Genomic DNA, 18,955 nt, shown 5'->3' with positions numbered 1-18,955 from the left:
ATGTTAGAGAATCATTTCTGGTTGGGTTTATCTATATCTACATCTCCGTTTCAAAGCTGAAGAGCCAGCGCTGTCCGAAGATGTCTCTCTGTGGCCATGTGGCCGGCATGACTCAATGCCAAAGGCGCACGGAACGCTGTTCCCTTCCCACCAAAGGTGGTCTCTATTTCTCTACTTGCATTTTTGTCGTGCTTTCAAACGGCTAGGTTGGCAGAAGCTGGGACAAGTCACGGGAGCTCACGCCATTATGTGATGCTAGGCACTTGAACCGCCGAACTGCCAACCTTTCTGATCAACTTTTTGGTTTTTTTGTTTGTTTTGTTTTTTGCCAACCTGATCAAAGCAACTTGCATAGCAGTTGTTAAAACTGTATAAGAGATCATACAGCCCCCTTAGTTAAGATAATACTCTGGAGTTAAATATCTTAAGAAAATAACCAGGGCAAAGTTTTAAAAAAGGGTCTGGTGGGAAGCTTGCTTTTTTGCAGATGTTTCATTACCCAAACTAGGTTAATACCACCAGGGCTACTAAGGAGTGGGGTTTGCTCTCAGTTTATCACATTACCAGCACTGATGATGTTACCTAGTTGGGTAATGAGACGTCTGCAAGAAAAATATCAAGCTTAGAGAGCACCTGATCTGGTGTGTGTGTGTCTGTGTGTGTGTCTGTGTCTGTGTATGTATGCACAAATTCAGACGGAGAAGTTGTATGCACAAAATCAGATGGAGAAGTTGCATGCACAAATTCTGATGGAGAAGTTGCATGCACAAAATCAGATGGAGAAGTTGCATGCACAAATTCTGATGGAGAAGTTGCATGCACAAATTCAGACAGAGACGTTGCATGCACAAATTCTGATGGAGAAGTTGCATGCACAAATTCTGATGGAGAAGTTGCATGCACAAATTCAGAAGAAGTTGCATGCCTGCCAGAATATAGACTTAAGAATTTGAAGACTCTTCTATCTCGTGCCTTGAGACGTGGACCTAGAAATAAATATTATTTTGCCAGCACACAGAATAGGTTTTATCTAATTAAAATTTAATGTGTTTTCCTAAGGCAACCACTTACAGCCCTTGTTTAAAATTGATATTCAGAAGAGCAACAATTTCAGTCTTGCTCCAGCTATGCGTTTTCCCCACAGCTGCATAGTTGGGGGGGGGGGGCGGAATCGCAGCGAAGGAGCCAGGAAAGGACACCACAAAGTAATTGTCAAGAGACTGGATCCGTAAATTTATTGTCCTTCAAAGTTCCTGTATCTTTGGAAAGAGATTTTTTTATCCATTTAACAGAAAATCATAAACACGAATAGGATACAAGCCTCATCGCCCCGTTTCCAATAACGCAACTTTGACAACTGAACAAAAATATTTATCCTCATGACACTATGACAGAATTTTGCCCTGAGTACATTGAAATATTTTTTTCTTTCTCCCTCTGGCTTCCCATTTTATCAATCAAATACAGATCGGTTAGAACGCTATTCCCGCTATCGGGCCACGGACTGTTTGAAACCGGGCCATGCGATGGACAAGCGTGTGCAAAGCTTGACTCACTTGAACGGCAGACTAGTGTGCAAACAGAAAGGCACTTGAAAAGGTGGTGGTGGTGCTTGCGTGCAGAGCTCCATTTGCACAAGGAGAGCTTTATGTGCGAACACAAGGAACTTCATCCGTGAATGTAACCACCCGGCACTCAAACACGAAGCTTGACTTGACATTGCATGCACCAACGGAGCTGTGGGCATGCATGTGCCTGCCTGCCACGCACACAAAAACACATCGCACTGGGCCAGGTGCCAAGCTGCAAAAGGTGGACACCATGGATTGGAAGAGCTGTCTTCTTTCCCCTGATTCAGGGGTGTGTCAAACTCAAGGCCTCCGAGCTCCATTTTAGCTGGCAGAGGATTGCAGGCAAAGGTGGGTTGCCTGCTGGATCGGGCGAACCGGTAGTCATGGCCGTGGGAGTCAGTGTTGCGCATACGCGTGGGCGTACACAGGAGAACGAGCAAACGGGGAAAAAATAGAAAGCCACCACTGGTTGCAGGAAGCTGTCACAGAGGAAAACGGAGCTCGGGAGCCTATTTTTGCTGACAGAGCACTTGGGATGCCACAGGCACCCCAAACATAAGTGATGTTGTGGCCCGCCAGCGACCAGTAGAGCTGGCAGCAGATTCAGACAGTGAGGAGGTTGGGGAGGAAGATGGGTCAGTCCTGGAGTCTGGGGAAGGCTCGGATGAGGGCTCTGTGTCGGAGGCAGAGAGGGGGCCAGAGCCGTATGCCAGTTATCAACTGCCTTCGGAATCAGACATCAGTTAGGCAGAAGAACAGCTGGAGCCTGTTCCCGGTATGCGCATGTGCAGAGTTGCCAGACGAAGGGAAGAGCTAAAGAACAGCGGTCGACTTGGGAGTAAGGCCACAGGTGGACGATGAATGCCCCCTCCCAGAGGAAATGAAAAAGGAGCGAAAGGGGAGTGGAGTTTGCAGGAGACCATTAGTTCGCTTCATTGGTTCGTGACTCTCCGAGAATCCTTGCCAAGTTTTGCAGAGATCGGCCTTTCAGCTCTCCAAGCCAGAGAAGGTCTGTGACCATAAATCCTCCCTCGAAAGACTTTGCTGGAAGTGAATGAGCAGAATTCAAAGTCAATTAATAAAAGGGTTTTTTTGTCGGGAGAAGAAGTTTGTTTCACGGTCTCGGGAAGCCTCAGTCAGAACAAGTGATGTTGCCCTGGCCCACACTGCCCAAAGCCACACACACCCCCAAAGGTCAAATTCAACCCTGATGAAATCAAGTTTGACACCCCTACCCTGCTTAATAAGCTTAAACATATTAAACACCGTTCCCATTGATTCAAGGAGATTGAACACACCAAAGATTGTGATCAAGTTCCACTACAGCAGCGAATTTCTAAAAATGGAACGAGCCCATAATAAATTAAAGAGAACGCTACAGAATGAGAACACACTAAAACATTACAGGTGAAAACTAACCCTCCAACCAAGGTATGGTGAAACACAGGCAGTCCTCGACTTACAACATTTCATTTAATGACCATCCGAAGTGACCAACGGGATTGGAAAAAAAGTGATTTAGGGTTGTTTTTCACACTTCTGGCCTTAGTGGTCACGCGATAAAAATTCCGGTGTTTGGGGAGTGATTCATATTTATGACAGTTGTCTTGTCCTGGGGTCATGTGTTCCCCTTCTGTGACCTTCATGGGGACAGTCAGATTCACTTAATAGCCAGGTTGCTAACTGAACAACTTTGGTCATTCACTTGAAAACGGTGGCCCGCAAGATCGTAAAATGGGGCCACTCACTTAACAAATGTTTCACTTAACGGCAGAAACATGGGGCTGAGTTGTGGTCATAAGTTGAGGACTACCTGCAGTTAAAGTTTCAATAACCACCATCAAAGGACTAGCCACCTATCTTTTCCACGAAAAGCGGTTTAAGATTAGGGCGCTACCCCAAAATGAGCATATATATTTTTTGAAATAACATCAAGATTGAGAGGTAGATCATCCAATCAAGGAATGTGTGTTTGTGTGTGTAGTTGTATGTTGGAGAGAGACTGGCCTAGCTGGGGAGAGGGAGGAGTCAAGCACAGAATTAGTCTGGAATCCCTACATGGACACAAGAAAGTGACCTCTAACCCTCCCATTGAACCCTGGGTAAATCTGAGATGATTCCTACCATGTTTCCCCGAAAATAAGACAGGATCTTATTTTCTTTTGACCCCCGAAATAAACACTAATCTTATTTTTGGGGAGGTCTTATTCATTTTGAGGTGCAGGAGGTGGTGAGCGTGGTCACCTCATGGCTGCTGCTGCATTGCAATATTTTTGGGGAGGGCTTATTTTCAGGGGAGGGCTGATTTTAGCACATGCGCTCAAAAGCCCAATTAGACTTATTATCCAGGGAGGTCTTGTTTTTGGGGAAACAAGGTATCTGTCAAGTCTGCAGCCATCTTTTCTTGGATCTTCGGCCTGCCACACTTTCTATTACTCTGCTATGCATTTGCTATTGTGGGAAATTGGGAGGAGGGATTGTAATGAAGTTAGATGCGATGTAGCCATAGCAAAATTCTTTCTAGAAAGCCAAGGCCATCCTTTGTCTCTGCACCTGACCAGAATTGGATGGGTGGAACTGCAAGCGGGGCAGTGGCAGATTGGACCATGTGATGGACTTGTGGATGTGAGGGCAAGATCTTGAACTTTCAACTGGGTGGGGAGAACCAAGAAGCTTTCAGATTCGGGTTTTCCCAGATGTGCCAACATGGCTCTCTTAATAATTGGAACTTTGAGTAATACTTTGCCTTGGACTCTGATTTAATTTCGGATGCTATTTGGAATCCTGACATTAACCTGAATCGGAAAGCTATCCTCTTTTCATGTGTAGATGTGAGTGTGCACACATGCCCACATACACACCCACAGCCATGTACAGAAACACAGATGTTCTTGACGAAGGCATCAACTTTTTTCCTTCTGCTTCAGGTCACGGGCCCCCAAAATACCGGTTTGAAACAAGACTTCGTTAACTTTTGGTATCAATGTTTTGTTGTATCTCCAGAAGATTGGGTTTCGAACTAAGTCTGTATCGGGCAGATCCTTACGTTCGGGGATCCTGCAGTGGAAGTTAAAGGCGAGGCTGTAGTGGACTTTAACGGAGTCTCCATTCTGCTTGAGGACAGAATGGACCGAGGTCTGAATGACTCTGGTTGGATCCAGAATCATTTTCATGTTATTGAAACTGTGAATGTCGTTGGGTTCCCTGTGAATGTGTTCAAAGACGTTAATCCCCGGCACCGTTGCCCAGGACGAAAAGTCGAAAGGAGTCTTGGAGAACACTGTCCGGCGGAAGACATAGTTTTCGAATAAAAATACCCCAATTCCTGGATGTTCCTTTTCCAATCTTTCCATGAGGGACTTCCAGTCGGCATCCTTCACCGGAAGAATGAACTCATCGGGGTCAATCATCAAGAGATACCTGCTTTTAAACATGTTGTGGTAAACGCAGTCGTTCAGGGTCGCAAGTTGCCCGTAGTAGCCAAAATCTTTCTTTTCCATGGAGTAATGCCAGTGGGTGGAAACGTTCAGGTAAGAATCGATGGGCCAAGGGATAATTTCCACAATGCCTTGAGAGATGTAATAATCCAGGACTTTCTCCATGAGTGGGCTGCAACTGTGCTTGTATATCGTCACTCTTTGGGCCCCCAGAAGCCTGTACAGCTCCATGGACTGCACAAACTGCAAGACGTTATCGTATTTCCCAAACATGGTGGACACGCAGATCGTGAAATCCAGAGCGGGTTTTTCCGGATAGAGGTTTCGGATGGGGAATAGGGGCAAGGAGCTTGATTCCGGCTCTGGATTCCCAGGGTGGACAGAGATAAAGCGAGCATGGCAGTTTTCTGGCTGGAGACAAAGCACATCTGCAGTGACGTAGGGGAAACCGAAGCGGTCTTGGTGCTGGTCGATTTCTCCTTGTACGGTCTGAATCTCACGGCTGTTCTCGCAGCAAAAGAGGCAGTAAAGCTTCTTGACCTTTTCATGGTGGATGATGCTCAGGACGCGGACGAAATTTCCCTGTCGCCTGTCAGAATAAGGGGCGATGATAAAAGTGTGTTTATCCCGGAGTGGGGTGATGGTATCCTTGGCGAGCCAGCCTTTGCAAAAACTGCTAGGAGGTTCCTCTTGCTTCGCGGTGGACATGTTCAACGTCCAGTCTTGGCTTTTCTTCCAATAATACGACACAAGGCATAACGTTAAGAGGAAAAGAAAGCCGCAAATTTGAAGGGGCGAGATGTTTTTTCTCCCACAGATGAACATTCCCAAAGCTCTTGCAGATGCTTGATTGCTTGATGGTTGATTGTTCAGTATTTCATTTCATTTGGTCTAATAAGAAGAAAAGAAGGGGGGGGAGGAAGAGAAAGAGTGAGAGATGCCATCATGTTGTTGCTTGTTTTGCAAGAGACATCCCCAATCTTTTGGGGAATCTTTTCAGTTCTTCCTGTTTTGACCATCTAGATAAGAAATGAGGGTTACATCAAGGCATGAAGTCATCTGCCACTAAAAATAAAAGGGAGGTGGGGGAAACCAATGAAGAACAGCAAGAATTTTTGTAGTGGGTGGAGAGTTGCTAGCAAAGGGGGACATGGAAAAGTTAGCAAGGAGTTAACTTTCTTGCAAAAGGGAGATCAAAGATTAGAACCGCTTGAGGGAAGGGAAACAAGGGGGAAGGGAAGGGAGGGAAGGAAAGAGGAAGGAAAGGGGAGGAAGGGAAGGAAGGAGGAAGGGAAGGAAGGAGGAAGGGGAGGAAGGAGGAAGGGGAGGGAAGGAAGAGGAAAGGAAAGGAAGAGATGGGCAGCCAATTCATTTAATAAATAAAGAGAAGAGAAATCAATCATTAGAAAGGCTTATTGACATTGAGGGAAGGGAAGGGAAGGAAATTAATGGATGAGGAAGAGAAAGGAAAGAAGGATAGGAAAGTTAAGGAAAGCTAGGGAGGAAAGGCAAGGGAATAGGGAAGGAGAGGAGGGGAGAGGAAAGCTAGAGAAGGAAAGGGAGATGGGCAGCCAACAAATAAATACATTTAATATTTCTTTATTAAATACATTTAAGAAATAAATAAAGAGAAATCAATCGCTAGAAAGGCTTGGTGACATTGAGGGAAGGGAAGGATCAAGCCTTAGAATGGTTTGGTGACCTTGTCTTATGAAGAAAGAAGGGAAGGAGAAAGGAGGGGAGGGGAAGCTGAGCTCATGGAAACTCCAGAAAAATTCAGAAGCCAAAAAGGTAAATTGAGGAAAAGCCTGGGGGGGGGGGGAGAGAGAGAGAATGAGAGAGAGAGAGAGAGAGAGAGAGAGAGAAGATTTTACCTATCTATTTGTGCCCTGCAAGGTTATTCGTTATTGCACAATGCAACTGTCTGAAAATGGCAGGAAAAAAGTCAAAACAGGCGGAATTGAAGCAAGGTGAAGTGAAGAAAAATTTGGCTAGCCACAATCTGGACTCTCCCAGAGAAGGCTTCAAAAATAAAAGAGGAAACCAAACCATGCAAATTAAGCTCTAATGGGGCAAAGAAGACCCCATCCTTTGCGATACAGATGCAGAAGGGACCCGATTAAGAAACCCCATTTTTGTGTATGCACACAACCAGATTATTTTCTGTTATGTTGTGCCATCAAATGCGTTTTACATCCTTTTTTTTTGTAATACAAGTTACAAGTCACCGTCCCTTAACTTGAAAGAACTGGGGACAATTAACATACAGGTGGCCCTTCACTTACGACCACTCACTAAACTATGAACTCTGATGCTGGAGAAGACTCCTGCATTGAGTCCCTTGGACTGCAAGGCCATCCAACCGGTCAGTCCTAGAGGAGATCAACCCTGGCTGCTCTCTAGAAGGCCAGATCCTGAAGAGGAAACTCAAGTACTTTGGCCACCTAATGAGAAGGAAGGACTCCCTGGAGAAGAGCCTCATGCTGGGAAGGACGGAGGGCAAAAGAAGAAGAAGGGGACGGCAGAGAAGGAGGTTGTGGTCGTAAGGTGAGGATTCCCTACAACTCTTTCCTATGAAACAAAAGGGTTTGCATTTCATTTTAACATTTGAATCAGGGCTGGGTTCCTGCCAGTTCTAACCTCCTCTATAGAAGAGGTTCCACAAATCTACCATGCCGTTTAGAACCGGTTCCAGCTCCGCTCACCGCTCATTGACTGGCTGGCTCACCAATTGCCCCACCCGTCTTTTCTCCTTTTGTCCAGCTTTCTTTTTAAGGTAAAGGTTCCCCTTGCACATCTGTGCTAGTTGTTCCCGACTCTAGGGGCCGCTGCTCATCTCCGTTTCAAAGCTGAAGAGCCAGCGCTGTCCAAAGACGCCTCTATGGTCATGTGACCGGTATGACTAAATGCCGAAGGTGCACAGAATGCTGCTACCTTCCCACCAAAAGTGGTCCCTATTTTTCTACTTGCATTTCACGTGCTTTTGAACTGCTAAGTTGGCAGAAACTGGAACAAATCACGGGGATTTGAACCGCCAAACTGCTGATCTTTCTGATCGACAAACTCAGTGTCTTAACGATTGAGCCACCAATTCCTTTTTTACAGAGGCACAATTGAGAGCTAATTGCATTCTATTTTTAACTAGTAGCTACTTCACCAGTTTAATAATCTGTATAATGGATAAATTTGACAAAGGAAGGCCAATTTATCCTTTGAGGATACATTTGAGCTCAACCTAAAATGAAAGACAGGCCAGAGGTGAAGTTTTACAAGTTGCTATGCATAACAGCCATATTTCAAATGCACTTACCTATGTCTTATTTTTTTAAAAACCTCAGTGACCGATTCTTTGCAAAATGTTAGATTGTGGCTTGAGGCTACGTAAATCTGAGATCCTCACAGTCCAACCTCTCAACTTCTTCTGAAGCAACACAAAAACTTTTTTGGCAGTTCCTTAACTGAGGTGAACCACCCACCTTTCCTTCCAACGTCACGTCCGTTGCTAGGATGCCCTCTGATGCCCTCACATTGAATTTTGGCTTTTGCAAAGGAGCCAAAACTGATTTGCCCCAAGGACTCTAGGACTATACAAACAAGAGTTTTCTGCAGGATATTTGTCCCAGTGGGGACCAATCTGTAAATGTCTGTGAGAATTTCTAAGGATAGTTCATCTGTTTCTAATCTGTGTATTTGATCCCAAGCTTCTGTAATTTTTCAGTTACTTAACAGAATAACATTACATTACATATATTAACTGCAAGTAGAATAGTTTTAGCACAGAACTGGAAACAAACAGACCCAATTATAAGAAGGAAAATCTACGAACGTGCAGAAATGGATAGTCTATGGAAATGGAGAGGGAAGAAGCCGAGTATTATCAAATTTAGAATAGATGGTATTCCTGGCTTGAGAGTAAACGTAAAACTTAAAGTATAAATGGTGAAGGTATAATATATAGAGTGTGTTTAAATAAGGATATAGCTTAGGATAGTGATATAGAGATAGATTTTTTTGTAAATAGGATTGTTCCGAAAGATATTGATGTTATAAGTATACATTTGTGTTTTGTGTTTGGTCTTTTAAATGTTCGAAAATTCAGTAAATACTATTTTTTAAAAAAGAACAACAGAGTTGGCAGGGACCTTAGAGGTCTTCTAGTCCAACCCACCGCTTAAGCAGGAGACCCTACACCATTCCAGATAAATGGTTGTCTAATCTCTTCTTAAAAACTACCAGTGTTGCACCCACAATTTTGGGAGGCAAGCCGTTCCAGGGCTTAATTGATATGGAGTTATACTTTAACAGAATAACCGAATTGGAAAGGACCTTGACCCACTGCTGGGGCAGGGAATGCTCTGAGCTGCATGTGGCTTTTTCATCCCTCTTCTCCAACTCTCTGGGGCTCAAAATATGTGTCACAACTGCCAACGTGAAAAACCCACTGGCATGTGAATTATTGAGCTTTTTGACCCCCAGGTAGGTTTTGTGGCTCCCGATCTTTTCTTTTTTGTGGGAAGCGAATCCAAATGGTTCTTTGAGTTTTTAAGGTCACCGAGTCCTGCACTATACCATTTGAAGCAAGTCAGTGGATGAAGAAATTTCCCTGTTCCTGGAATCAGCTTTTACTGTCAGCATATGCTATCAATTGGTTGGGTTTTGGACCATTTGGAAGGTGTTAGGTAAGCTTCCTGTTGGGAGAGCGAGTACATTCAGCAAAGCATTGTGAGAGTTGTGTTGGAGAACACACAAACCAGCATACAGAGACACTGCAGTTTCAATAGGCTTTTACTTTCGTGGAAATAGCAATAGCAATAGCAGTTAGACTTATATACCGCTTCATAGGGCTTTCAGCCCTCTCTAAGCGGTTTACAGAGTCAGCATATCGCCCCCACAGTCTGGGTCCTCATTTCACCCACCTCGGAAGGATGGAAGGCTGAGTCAACCTTGAGCCGGTGAGATTAGAACCGCTGAACTGCAGATAACAGTCAGCTGAAGTGGCCTGCAGTACTGCACCCTAACCACTGCGCCACCTCGGCTCTTTAGAGGTATCAGAGTCCATCAAACAGCCCAAGTCATACACGGATAAGTCAGTCAGTCATCAAAGTCTTTCCGTTAAGGGATAATCCAAATAACATAGTCCATAAACATATAAACAGTCTGGTACTCAAAGTTTGCTAGCAGTTGCAAAACTTACAATAGCTCACGGCACTTTCTAACAGCCAACTTCCAAAACACTCAGATTAGATCAGCCCAACATCTAACAAAACAGAGAGCTAACAGTCGTTCTGGCTCCCTCTTATGGCCGATTGAGGAAAACAGCCACCAATCACATTTTACAGTATAATTTAAAGAAACAGCTACAACATTGTTGCATGATTTATATATTGCCAACCCAACCTTTAGATTATATTCCTAACCTCGGAGGTCTTCTAGTCCAACCCCCTGTTCAGGCAGGAAACCCTACACCACTTCAGACAAATGGTTATCCACCATCTTATTTGAAACTTCCAGTGTTGGAGCATTCACAACTTCTGGAGGCAAGGAGTTCCACTGGTTAATTGTTCTAACTGTCAGGGAATTTCTCTTCAGTTCTAAGTTGCTTCTCTCCTTGATGAGCTTCCACCCATTGCTTCTTGTCCTGCCCTCAGGTGAGAATAGTTTGGCTCCCTCTTCTTTGTGGCAACCTCTCAAATATCGGCACGCTGCTATTCTGACACCCCTCTCCTTCTTTTCATTAGACTAGATATTGTCCCAAAATACATTCCCTTACTTTTTCTCTGTTCCTTACACCCAGTACTCTAAACAATTGTATCTTGTTTAGAGTAACCGCCGCTCACGTTATCCAACGCAACTGGTGCTCGATTGTCTCCAAAACGCAGCGACACCAACAAGAACCAGCCAAGCGTTAAAAACAGCTCTTTCCCTGCTGCGCGTTATTTTCCTTTCCTGGTTGACATTTCTCTTTCTCCATGGCTCTTATGGGCACAGCTTTAAACCGTTGCCTTAAATGCGATTCCATTGTGTGCCAGGCTGGCACTTGTGTACTTATTTGCATTGTTTCTCTATACGCTGTAAAATCGTTCCCGGCCCCAGGCAGCCCCGTACCCAGGCAGAGAAGCGAGTAGAATACACCACTGCTCTTGGTCGGGACTATTTCTGCTCAGCAGGTTTCCACCTCTGGCCTCTGGAATCTGTCACCTTTTTGTTAGGAAGCACTTGTAAGAATAAATCTGCTGAGCAGACCAGAAAAACGGCTTCCACATTGCCAAGAGAACAATGCAGCTTTGATTGCTGGGTGAGATTTCTCCGCATTGATTTCGTCCACCCAATTTCAAAGCGAGAGGTAGAACAGAATAACAAAGAGGTTGGAAGTGGCCTCGGAGGTCTCCTAGTCCTGCTCAAGTAAGAAAGCCTCTACCATTCCAGGCCAGAGGTGGGTTCCTACCAGTTCGCACCAGTTCGGTAGAACCGGTTCGTCAAATCTACCGAACTGGTTAGAAGAGGTTCCACCAGAAACCAGGCCACACCTACAGAAGAGGTTCCAAAAATTTTTGAAACCCACCACTGACACACACACACAGACACACACACACAGACACACACACACACAGACACACAGAAAGAGAAAGAGAAAGAAAGGAAGAAAGAAATAAAGAAAAAAAAGAAAGAAAATAGAAAGAAAAAGCGAGAGAGATGAACGAAAAAAAGGAAAAAGGGACAGAGAGACGAAAGGAAGGAGAGAGAGAGAGAAAGAAAGAAAGAAAGAAAGAAAGAAAGAACACATGGCCAGCAAGCCACTCCCACAAAGGAGGCCACACCCACAGAGTAGGTTGGAACATTTTTTGAAACCCACCACTGTTCCAGGCAAATCGTTGTCCAATCTCTTCTTTAAAAACTCCAGTGATGGAGGCATCCCCAATTTCTGGAGACAAGCCGTTCCACGGATGAATTGATCTGGGGTTATAGGATAGCAGAATAACGGAATTGGAAGGGTCCTTGGAGGTCATCTATCCAACCCCCTGCTCAGGCAGGAAAACTGTCTGAAACTTCACAGAAAACCTGTACCATTTTAAACAAAATGGTTGGCCAATCTCTTCTTAAAAACCACCAGGGTTGGAGATTCTGGTGGCAAGCCGTTCCATGGATGAATTGTTAGAGAGAATATTGCATTTATTCAGATTAAGACAATTTGGACAGCACTTCTGCGTTTATATGAATTTGATTTAGTGAATAGATACTTCCCTGCTTTAAATTATACAACTATGATCCACGCACCTACTAATCCATTAATTATATATAAAAGGAGATGCCAAATGACAGACATACATTGTAGAGAAGCTTTTCTAGTACAGCTAAAAAAAAGTTGAGAGTTGCTCGTAATTTGTAAAGAAAAATTGAAATTTTGTGTTACAGTTTGTCCTGTCAAGGAAATTTCCCAGGCTCCCTTTTCTCTCTGTCTGAAAATCCACCCAGCTACAGCAGCCATTTTTCCCCAAGCTGCGTCTCCCTCCCTGTCATCCTTGCCCTGACATGCTTACGATCGAACATGGGAGATACAATCAAATATGCCCAGAGGAGCCCAAGTTTGGAAGTGCTGAGATCACGTTTTTTTTTAAAAAAAAGGCTGCTGTTGCCAGCTCAAAGAGGAATCTTTTCAAACAGTTCTAAAACCAAGCCTGAACATGCCCATTGCCTGATTTTGCAAGAGCACGTTTGCTAAAAGAGAAGACAGTGCACCATCTTCGATTTTTTTTTAAAGCCGTTTAACATATGGCCAGTCTAGAGTAAAGAAGGACTGGGGGGGGGGGGACAGACAGATGGACAGACATGATAGCAGGATTCTGAGGGGCTGCCCCAAAGAAGAGGGGAGGGGGTCAATTTATTCTCCAAAGCGCCAGAAGGCAGGAAAAGAAACAAAGGATGGAAACTAAATCAAGGAGAGAAGCAAACTGGAATGAAGGACAAACTTCCTAACAGGGAGGAAGGACAATGAACCACTGGAACTGCATGCCACCAGAAGCTGTGGGTGCTCCATCCCTGGAGGTTCTTAAGAAGCCACCTGTCTGAAATGGTATAAGGCAGGGATCAGCAATCGGGCGGCTCTGGAGCCGCATGTGGCTCTTTCATCCCTCTGCTGCGGCTCCACAATTGATAGGGCTTTTGGTTAGGACAGGTAGAGGAAAAAGCGCTTGATAATCAACCGGGAGGAGTCATTATCTACCCAAATAACTTTATACTGACCGACTTAACATTCGCCGATGACATTGCCCTGATCGCAGATTCGTTGGATTCACTACAAGGCATGGTGGATAGAGTGGCAAAAGAAGCTGCAAGTCTAGGCTTAGTCCTTAGTGGCAACAAGTCCAAGCTTATGATGTGCTGCAACCACATAGACGACCAAACCATCCACATTCAAAATGAACCAATTGAAGCTGTTGATCATTTCACCTACCTTGGCAGCAACATTACGGGAAATGGAGATGTTTCTTCAGAAATAAGTGCTAGAATTCAAAAAGCAACAATTGCCTGAAGCTCACTCAAGAAACTCTGGGCTAGGAAAGACATTCGCCTGAAAACCAAAGTCCGTATATACAAGGCTGCTATCATACCAACGTTATTATACGGTTGTGAAACCTGGCCAATAAAAGTTGCTTATCAACACAAACTGGACTTATTTCAAAACCGTTGCTTGCGTAGACTTACGAAAATCAAGTACTCTGAAAGAATATCCAATGCTGAAATCCGCCGAAGATGTGATATCAATGAAAATGTATCTGCCATTATAGAACTTAGACGCTGGCGCTGGCTAGGCCATACATTGAGAATGCCAGATAATCGAATCCCAAAAATTTCCCTGCTTGCAGAGCCTGGTCCGACCTGGAAACGGCCAAAAGGAGGTGTTCGTCTAACCACTCTGCGTCACTTCAAACGGAAAGCCGAAGATATAGTCATGCACCCATTCAATCTTACCGAAAATCATATAATAGCGACTGGCTGCACCACCTGACAACCCTAGCCCATGACCGAAAACAGTGGCGTCAAATTTCCATGGAAGTCGCCTATACCCACGATGGGTGAAGAGGTGTCAAGTACAAGTACAAGTACCCTCTGCTGCGGCTCCACAATTGATAGGGCTTTTGGTTAGGACAGGTAGAGGAAAAAGGATGCTGCACTAGGAGGAAACTCTATGATGGGAGAACCGAACTTCTGGTCATCTCCATAATTGAACAGAGGTGTTCTGGTTAGGACCGAGGTGGCGCAGTGGTTAAATGCAGCACTGCAGGCTACTTCAGCTGACTGCAGTTCTGCAGTTCGGCTGTTCTAATCTCACCGGCTCAAGGTTGACTCAGCCTTCCATCCTTCCGAGGTGGGTAAAATGAGGACCCAGATTGTTGTTGGGGGCAATATGCTGACTCTGTAAACCGCTTAGAGAGGGCTGAAAGCCCTATGAAGCGGTATATAAGTCTAACTGCTATTGCTTTATGGCTCTTCGAGTGTCTAAGGTTGCCGACCCCTGGTATAGGACAGTGTTGGAGAACCTTTTTGGCACCGAGTGGTGAAATGGGAGTGGGCGGGCGTACGCAGGGAGCTCCGTAAATCGGAAGAGGAACGTTGACGGCTGGCATGCCCAGAGAGGTGGAGAGTTGAGCTTCCGCTTTCCAAGCGCGCACATATGCGCCTGGTCTTCCGGGCTCCCTTGTGGTTGACGACCAGCTGGAACCCAAAAGAGCAGCGGGCACTTCTGCCACAGGTTCGCCATCACGGGCATAGGATCTGCCGGAGCAGGGAGGGTGGGTTGGACTAGAAGACCTCCAAGGTCCCTTCTATTCTGATTGAAGACGCAGGGAAATGGCTACCTGCAACCAAGGCCCCCCTCCAATCTTACCCTAGTTGAACTAACGTTGCCACCTCTCCCACCCCCAAGCAATCACTCACTATTAAATTATTTGAACCTCGGGACGGATTTGATCTTCTGCCCCCCCCCAACCTGCTTCAGTCTAAAATGAGAAATGTTTTATTAATTATCCATATGGCTTAAGGGTGGCGAAGGAGTTGCTTTGATTGCCCCCTGTTTCTTCTTTTTATTTCTCTACACTCCCTTCTACCTCTTTAATTGCTGAAGGGAAGAGAGAGAGAAAGTGGCGAATGGGTTACGGATTAGCTCATCCATTGTTAACCAATTAACTCTCTGCTCCTGAAATTTAGAAGGTAGGGGCAGTTAGATGCTCTCTTCCCCCACAACTTGTTATTTATTTATTGTCTTTAAAACTTGGACATCTCACCAATCTTTAGCTGAGGAATAGAATAGAGCTAGAAGGGACTTTGGAGGTCTTCTAGTCCAGCCCCCTGTTCAAGCAGCAGATGTGTGTGGAAAGGCACCAGAAAGGTCTCTCAATCTCAGAATAACAAAGAGTGGGAAGGGGCCTTGGAGGTCTTCTAGTCCAACCCCCAGCTCAAGCAGGAAAGTCTACTTTCAGACACATGGCTGGCCAGTCTCTTCTTGAAAACCTCCAATGATGGCGCGCCCACAACTTCTGGAGGCAACATCCTGATTAATTGTTCTCACTGTCTGGAAATTACTCCTTAATTCTAGATCGGGTGGCACCTTAATTAGTTTTAACAGCTCTGGTTAGATCTCTGTTCTCAAGTTGTATTTAAGGCATCTCCTAACAGACAGAACTTTTAACTACGATAGGCAATCAGCAAAGCATGCTACTTTCAGAACTGAGCTGAGTCTCTTCCTGCCACCAACCTCTCTTTAAGTTTAGAATGGAATAAGAGAGTTGGAAGGGACCTTGGGGGTCTTCTAGTCCAGCCCCCTGCCTAGGCAGGAAACCCTACACCACTTCAGACAAATGGCTGTCCAGCATCTTCCGGTGTTGGAGCATTCACAACTTCTGGAGGCAAGTTGTTCCACTTAAGGCAGTGGAAGAGCCAGCCACAACAATTTCACAGTCGCTTCGTAGCAGAGTTGGAAGACACCTTGGGAAGTTCTTCTCCGGATCCCTCAGCCATCCTTGGAAAAAAAAACCCCATCTCCGCTTCCAGCCCCACCACTCCTGCTTCGCAGCTAGCTGGCAAAACTCACCTACTCACATCGCTCCAAGGATCGGCAGCCTTTTCATTTTCTATGCCTCTGCTGCTCGGCGTGCATCTCTTTCAGCCTCTATCACACAACAGGAAGAGGTGAGTCAGCTCCCTCTTCTGTTTCTGAAGTCCTTTCCTCATCCTGTCTTAAGCGGCACAGGAGCAAAATATGACTTTACCTGGACTCTGAGCTAAGGAAACAGGACTTTAAATGCCTCTGTGGTGACTGGTTTTTCTCTCTTCGCTGTAGCTAGCTGGTGGGAGGGAACTATCCCTGTTAGGTTGGATGAAGGGGAGGCATATAGGCTGGCTTCTCTTTTGCTTCCTCTTTTTGCTGGTGCCTGGCATGTGTGTGAGCATGTGTTTGCATGCCTGTGTTTGTCTCGCTGTGTTTTGTTAGGTGTTGGAAGATATGGGTATGTGGCTCGGGACACAGGAATCCTTGGGAGAGGGCAGAATCACGGAGAGAGTCTCCCAGCTGCCCTTGATGGGACCTGGCCCTGTGCCAGGAGGGGCTTTTAGAAATGGGACTGGGGGTTCTGGACCACCAGACAGCCCCTGGGAAGGATGGAGGGCAGGCAGGAGTGCTGGCACAAGCAGGGCTACCTGGTCTACCTGGTGCCAGGCCTAGAGCTGAGGTGGTGCAGTGGTTAGAGTGCAGTACTGCAGGCCACTTCAGCTGACTGCTAACTGCAGTTCGGCGGTTCAAATCTCACCGGCTCAAGGTTGACTCAGCCTTCCATCCTTCCGAGGTGGGTGAAATGAGGACCCAGACTGTGGGGGCAATATGCTGACTCTGTAAACCGCTTAGAGAGGGCTGAAAGCCCTATGAAGCGGTATATAAGTCTGCTGTTGCTATTGCTACAAGTCATATTCCTTTTGGCTGGCTGTGGTTGCCACCGCCGTAGCCCTCCTTAGATGCCCCCCCCTTCCCTCCATTTCGCTCGGCTCCCTCGTCATTGTCGTCGCAGCCTCTCCCCTTCGCTCTTTGTGTCCGGGCTTTGTCCTTTGGCAATAGCCTTTCTTCTGTTTGCCTTCGCTGCTGCGAAGCCTCCTCCTGTTCCCTTGCCTAACATTGCCTCTCCACTATCCTGGCCTGTGACCATCTGTTTTTGGCCCTTTAACATCCGACCTCCTTCGACCGCATTGCCACCCGTCACTGCCCCTGGAATACCAACTCGGATAGCGCCCACCTAATTACAACTCTTAGGATGCCATGGACTGTGTTTTTGCGGTGCATTCGTTTTACGGAAGGAGCGATAGAGGATGGCAGAAATATGGGTGGGGACTTGGCGTTTTAACAACTGACGCACCCCTCTCCTCTCTCTCAACCTGTTCCAACCACCCCCAGACTTTGGACCCCCTCAGGCCTATAGGAGAGGGGGAAGACAAGACACTCCCCTGCATACCATCTACATACCTTCCATGGACTGTTGTTGGCTTTTGTTTTGGGTTACATCCTGACCTGGAGGGGGTGAGACTACGAAGCTATTGCTTGTTAAAATCTGGCGTTTACGCCCTGCCCCCTCCATTTGCAACCACCTCGCCCAACACGGACTTTGGACCTTTGGCCTTGGGCACCTTTTTGGGACTCGGAGGAAGGGAGAGGGGCGGAGGAGCCCTCTTTGGACCTTGCCCTCTCTACTGGACCTTGCAGAGGAGAAGGCTAAGAACATTAAGACCTCTTCTCCTATCCTGGCACAAGCCTTGTACGAACTTTGTATGGTTGCGCAATTTTTAACTGGTATGGTGAGTGTATGGGACCTGCATGTGATTGAGTGAATGATTCCACTTTTTATTATCCTATTATTACTGTATTCTATGTGTTTTAATTACTACGTGGGGACTGCTTGGGTGAACAAATGAGTGTGTTTGATTCGGAGGGTCTGTCGAGGAACGCGGGAGCCATAGGGGTGGTTGATGGAACTACGGATACGGGAGTGGGCCGGAGCATTACGGTCTTAACAGGGAGGGGCAGATATGGCGGGGACTTTAGGGCTGGCCATTACCGGGGAAGGAGGGCTCGCTACATTACAGAGATCCCTCCTTCCGGCCCTATGAGTCCCACTCCAAGGCCAGATGGCGCGAGTAATCAGGGCCCTGGTCTCAGGCTGTTGTCGCTAAATGCCAGGTCTGTAGTTCACAAGGCTCCTCTCGTCCGGGACTTAATTTTAGACAAGAGGGCAGACCTGGCATGTATTACTGAAACCTGGCTGGGCCCGGAGGGAGGAGTCCCCCTCGTAGAGATGTGCCCAGAGGGTTTTCAGGTGCTCCATCAGCCGAGAGCTCAGAGAAGGGGTGGGGGTGTGGCCATTGTTATCCGAGAGTCTCTAGTACCTCGTAGGATCCCTGCTCCGGAGCTTGTCGGGTGTGAGTCCCTGCTGGTGAAGTTGGACCTCAAGGGTCAAGTGGGTCTGCTGTTAACGTACCTGCCTCCCAACAGCGTTGCAGCAGCCCTCCCCTCGCTCCTCGAGTCGGTAGCCGAGCTGGCAATTGAGTTCCCCAGGCTCATAGTTCTGGGGGATTTCAATTTGCCTTCACTCGGTGAACACTCTGATGGAGCGCAGGAGTTCATGGCTTCCATGACAGCCATGGGCTTGACCCAAGTAATTCGGGGCCCAACCCACTCGGCGGGTCACATGCTCGACCTCGTATTTCTCTCGGAGCAGTGGACTTGTGATCTTGGTCTGAGGGGGAGTGAGATCGTACCCCTGTCGTGGTCAGACCACTACCTACTGAGGCTTGACTTTCGGAGACCAAACCCCCACTGTAGGGAGGAGGAACCGACCAGGTGGTTCCGCCCCAGGCGACTTATGGACTCTTTGGGGTTCCAGACGGAGCTTGGGGTTATCCCTGATA

General features: G+C 46.5%; 1 protein-coding gene across 4 annotated transcripts; it reads right to left on the bottom strand.

Annotated features, from left to right (window-relative positions):
- Window positions 1-1,209: 1,209 nt before the first annotated feature.
- LOC106552692 (glycosyltransferase family 92 protein BAH-4) lies at window positions 1,210-16,384 on the bottom strand. Of its 4 annotated transcripts, none has more exons than XM_014071028.2 (2): window positions 16,106-16,384; window positions 1,210-5,899 (listed from the first exon to the last, which is right to left on the bottom strand). In XM_014071028.2, the coding sequence occupies exon 2, from the start codon at window positions 5,831-5,833 to the stop codon at window positions 4,475-4,477; it is 1,359 nt and encodes a 452-aa protein (XP_013926503.2). In that variant the 5' UTR covers window positions 5,834-5,899; window positions 16,106-16,384; the 3' UTR covers window positions 1,210-4,474. The 4 variants fall into 4 exon arrangements, with proteins under 4 accessions (XP_013926503.2, XP_013926501.2, XP_087560872.1 ...); XM_014071026.2 differs by having other exon boundaries at window positions 16,098-16,383; XM_087704746.1 differs by lacking the exon at window positions 16,106-16,384 and adding an exon at window positions 13,461-13,625.
- Between the last annotated feature and the right edge of the window lie 2,571 nt (window positions 16,385-18,955).

This window comes from Thamnophis sirtalis, unplaced genomic scaffold, assembly GCF_051295495.1.
Source record: "Thamnophis sirtalis isolate CommonGarterSnake01/CBP01778 unplaced genomic scaffold, rThaSir2_p1.2 scaffold_2, whole genome shotgun sequence".
NCBI classification, from domain to species: domain Eukaryota; kingdom Metazoa; phylum Chordata; class Lepidosauria; order Squamata; family Natricidae; genus Thamnophis; species Thamnophis sirtalis.
This window is presented reverse-complemented; position numbering and strand designations above follow the sequence as displayed.

Excerpts from the sequence above, each read along its gene's own strand:
- LOC106552692 (XM_014071028.2), bottom strand. The coding sequence starts at position 5,833 with ATGTTCATCTGTGGGAGAAAAAACATCTCGCCCCTTCAAATTTGCGGC.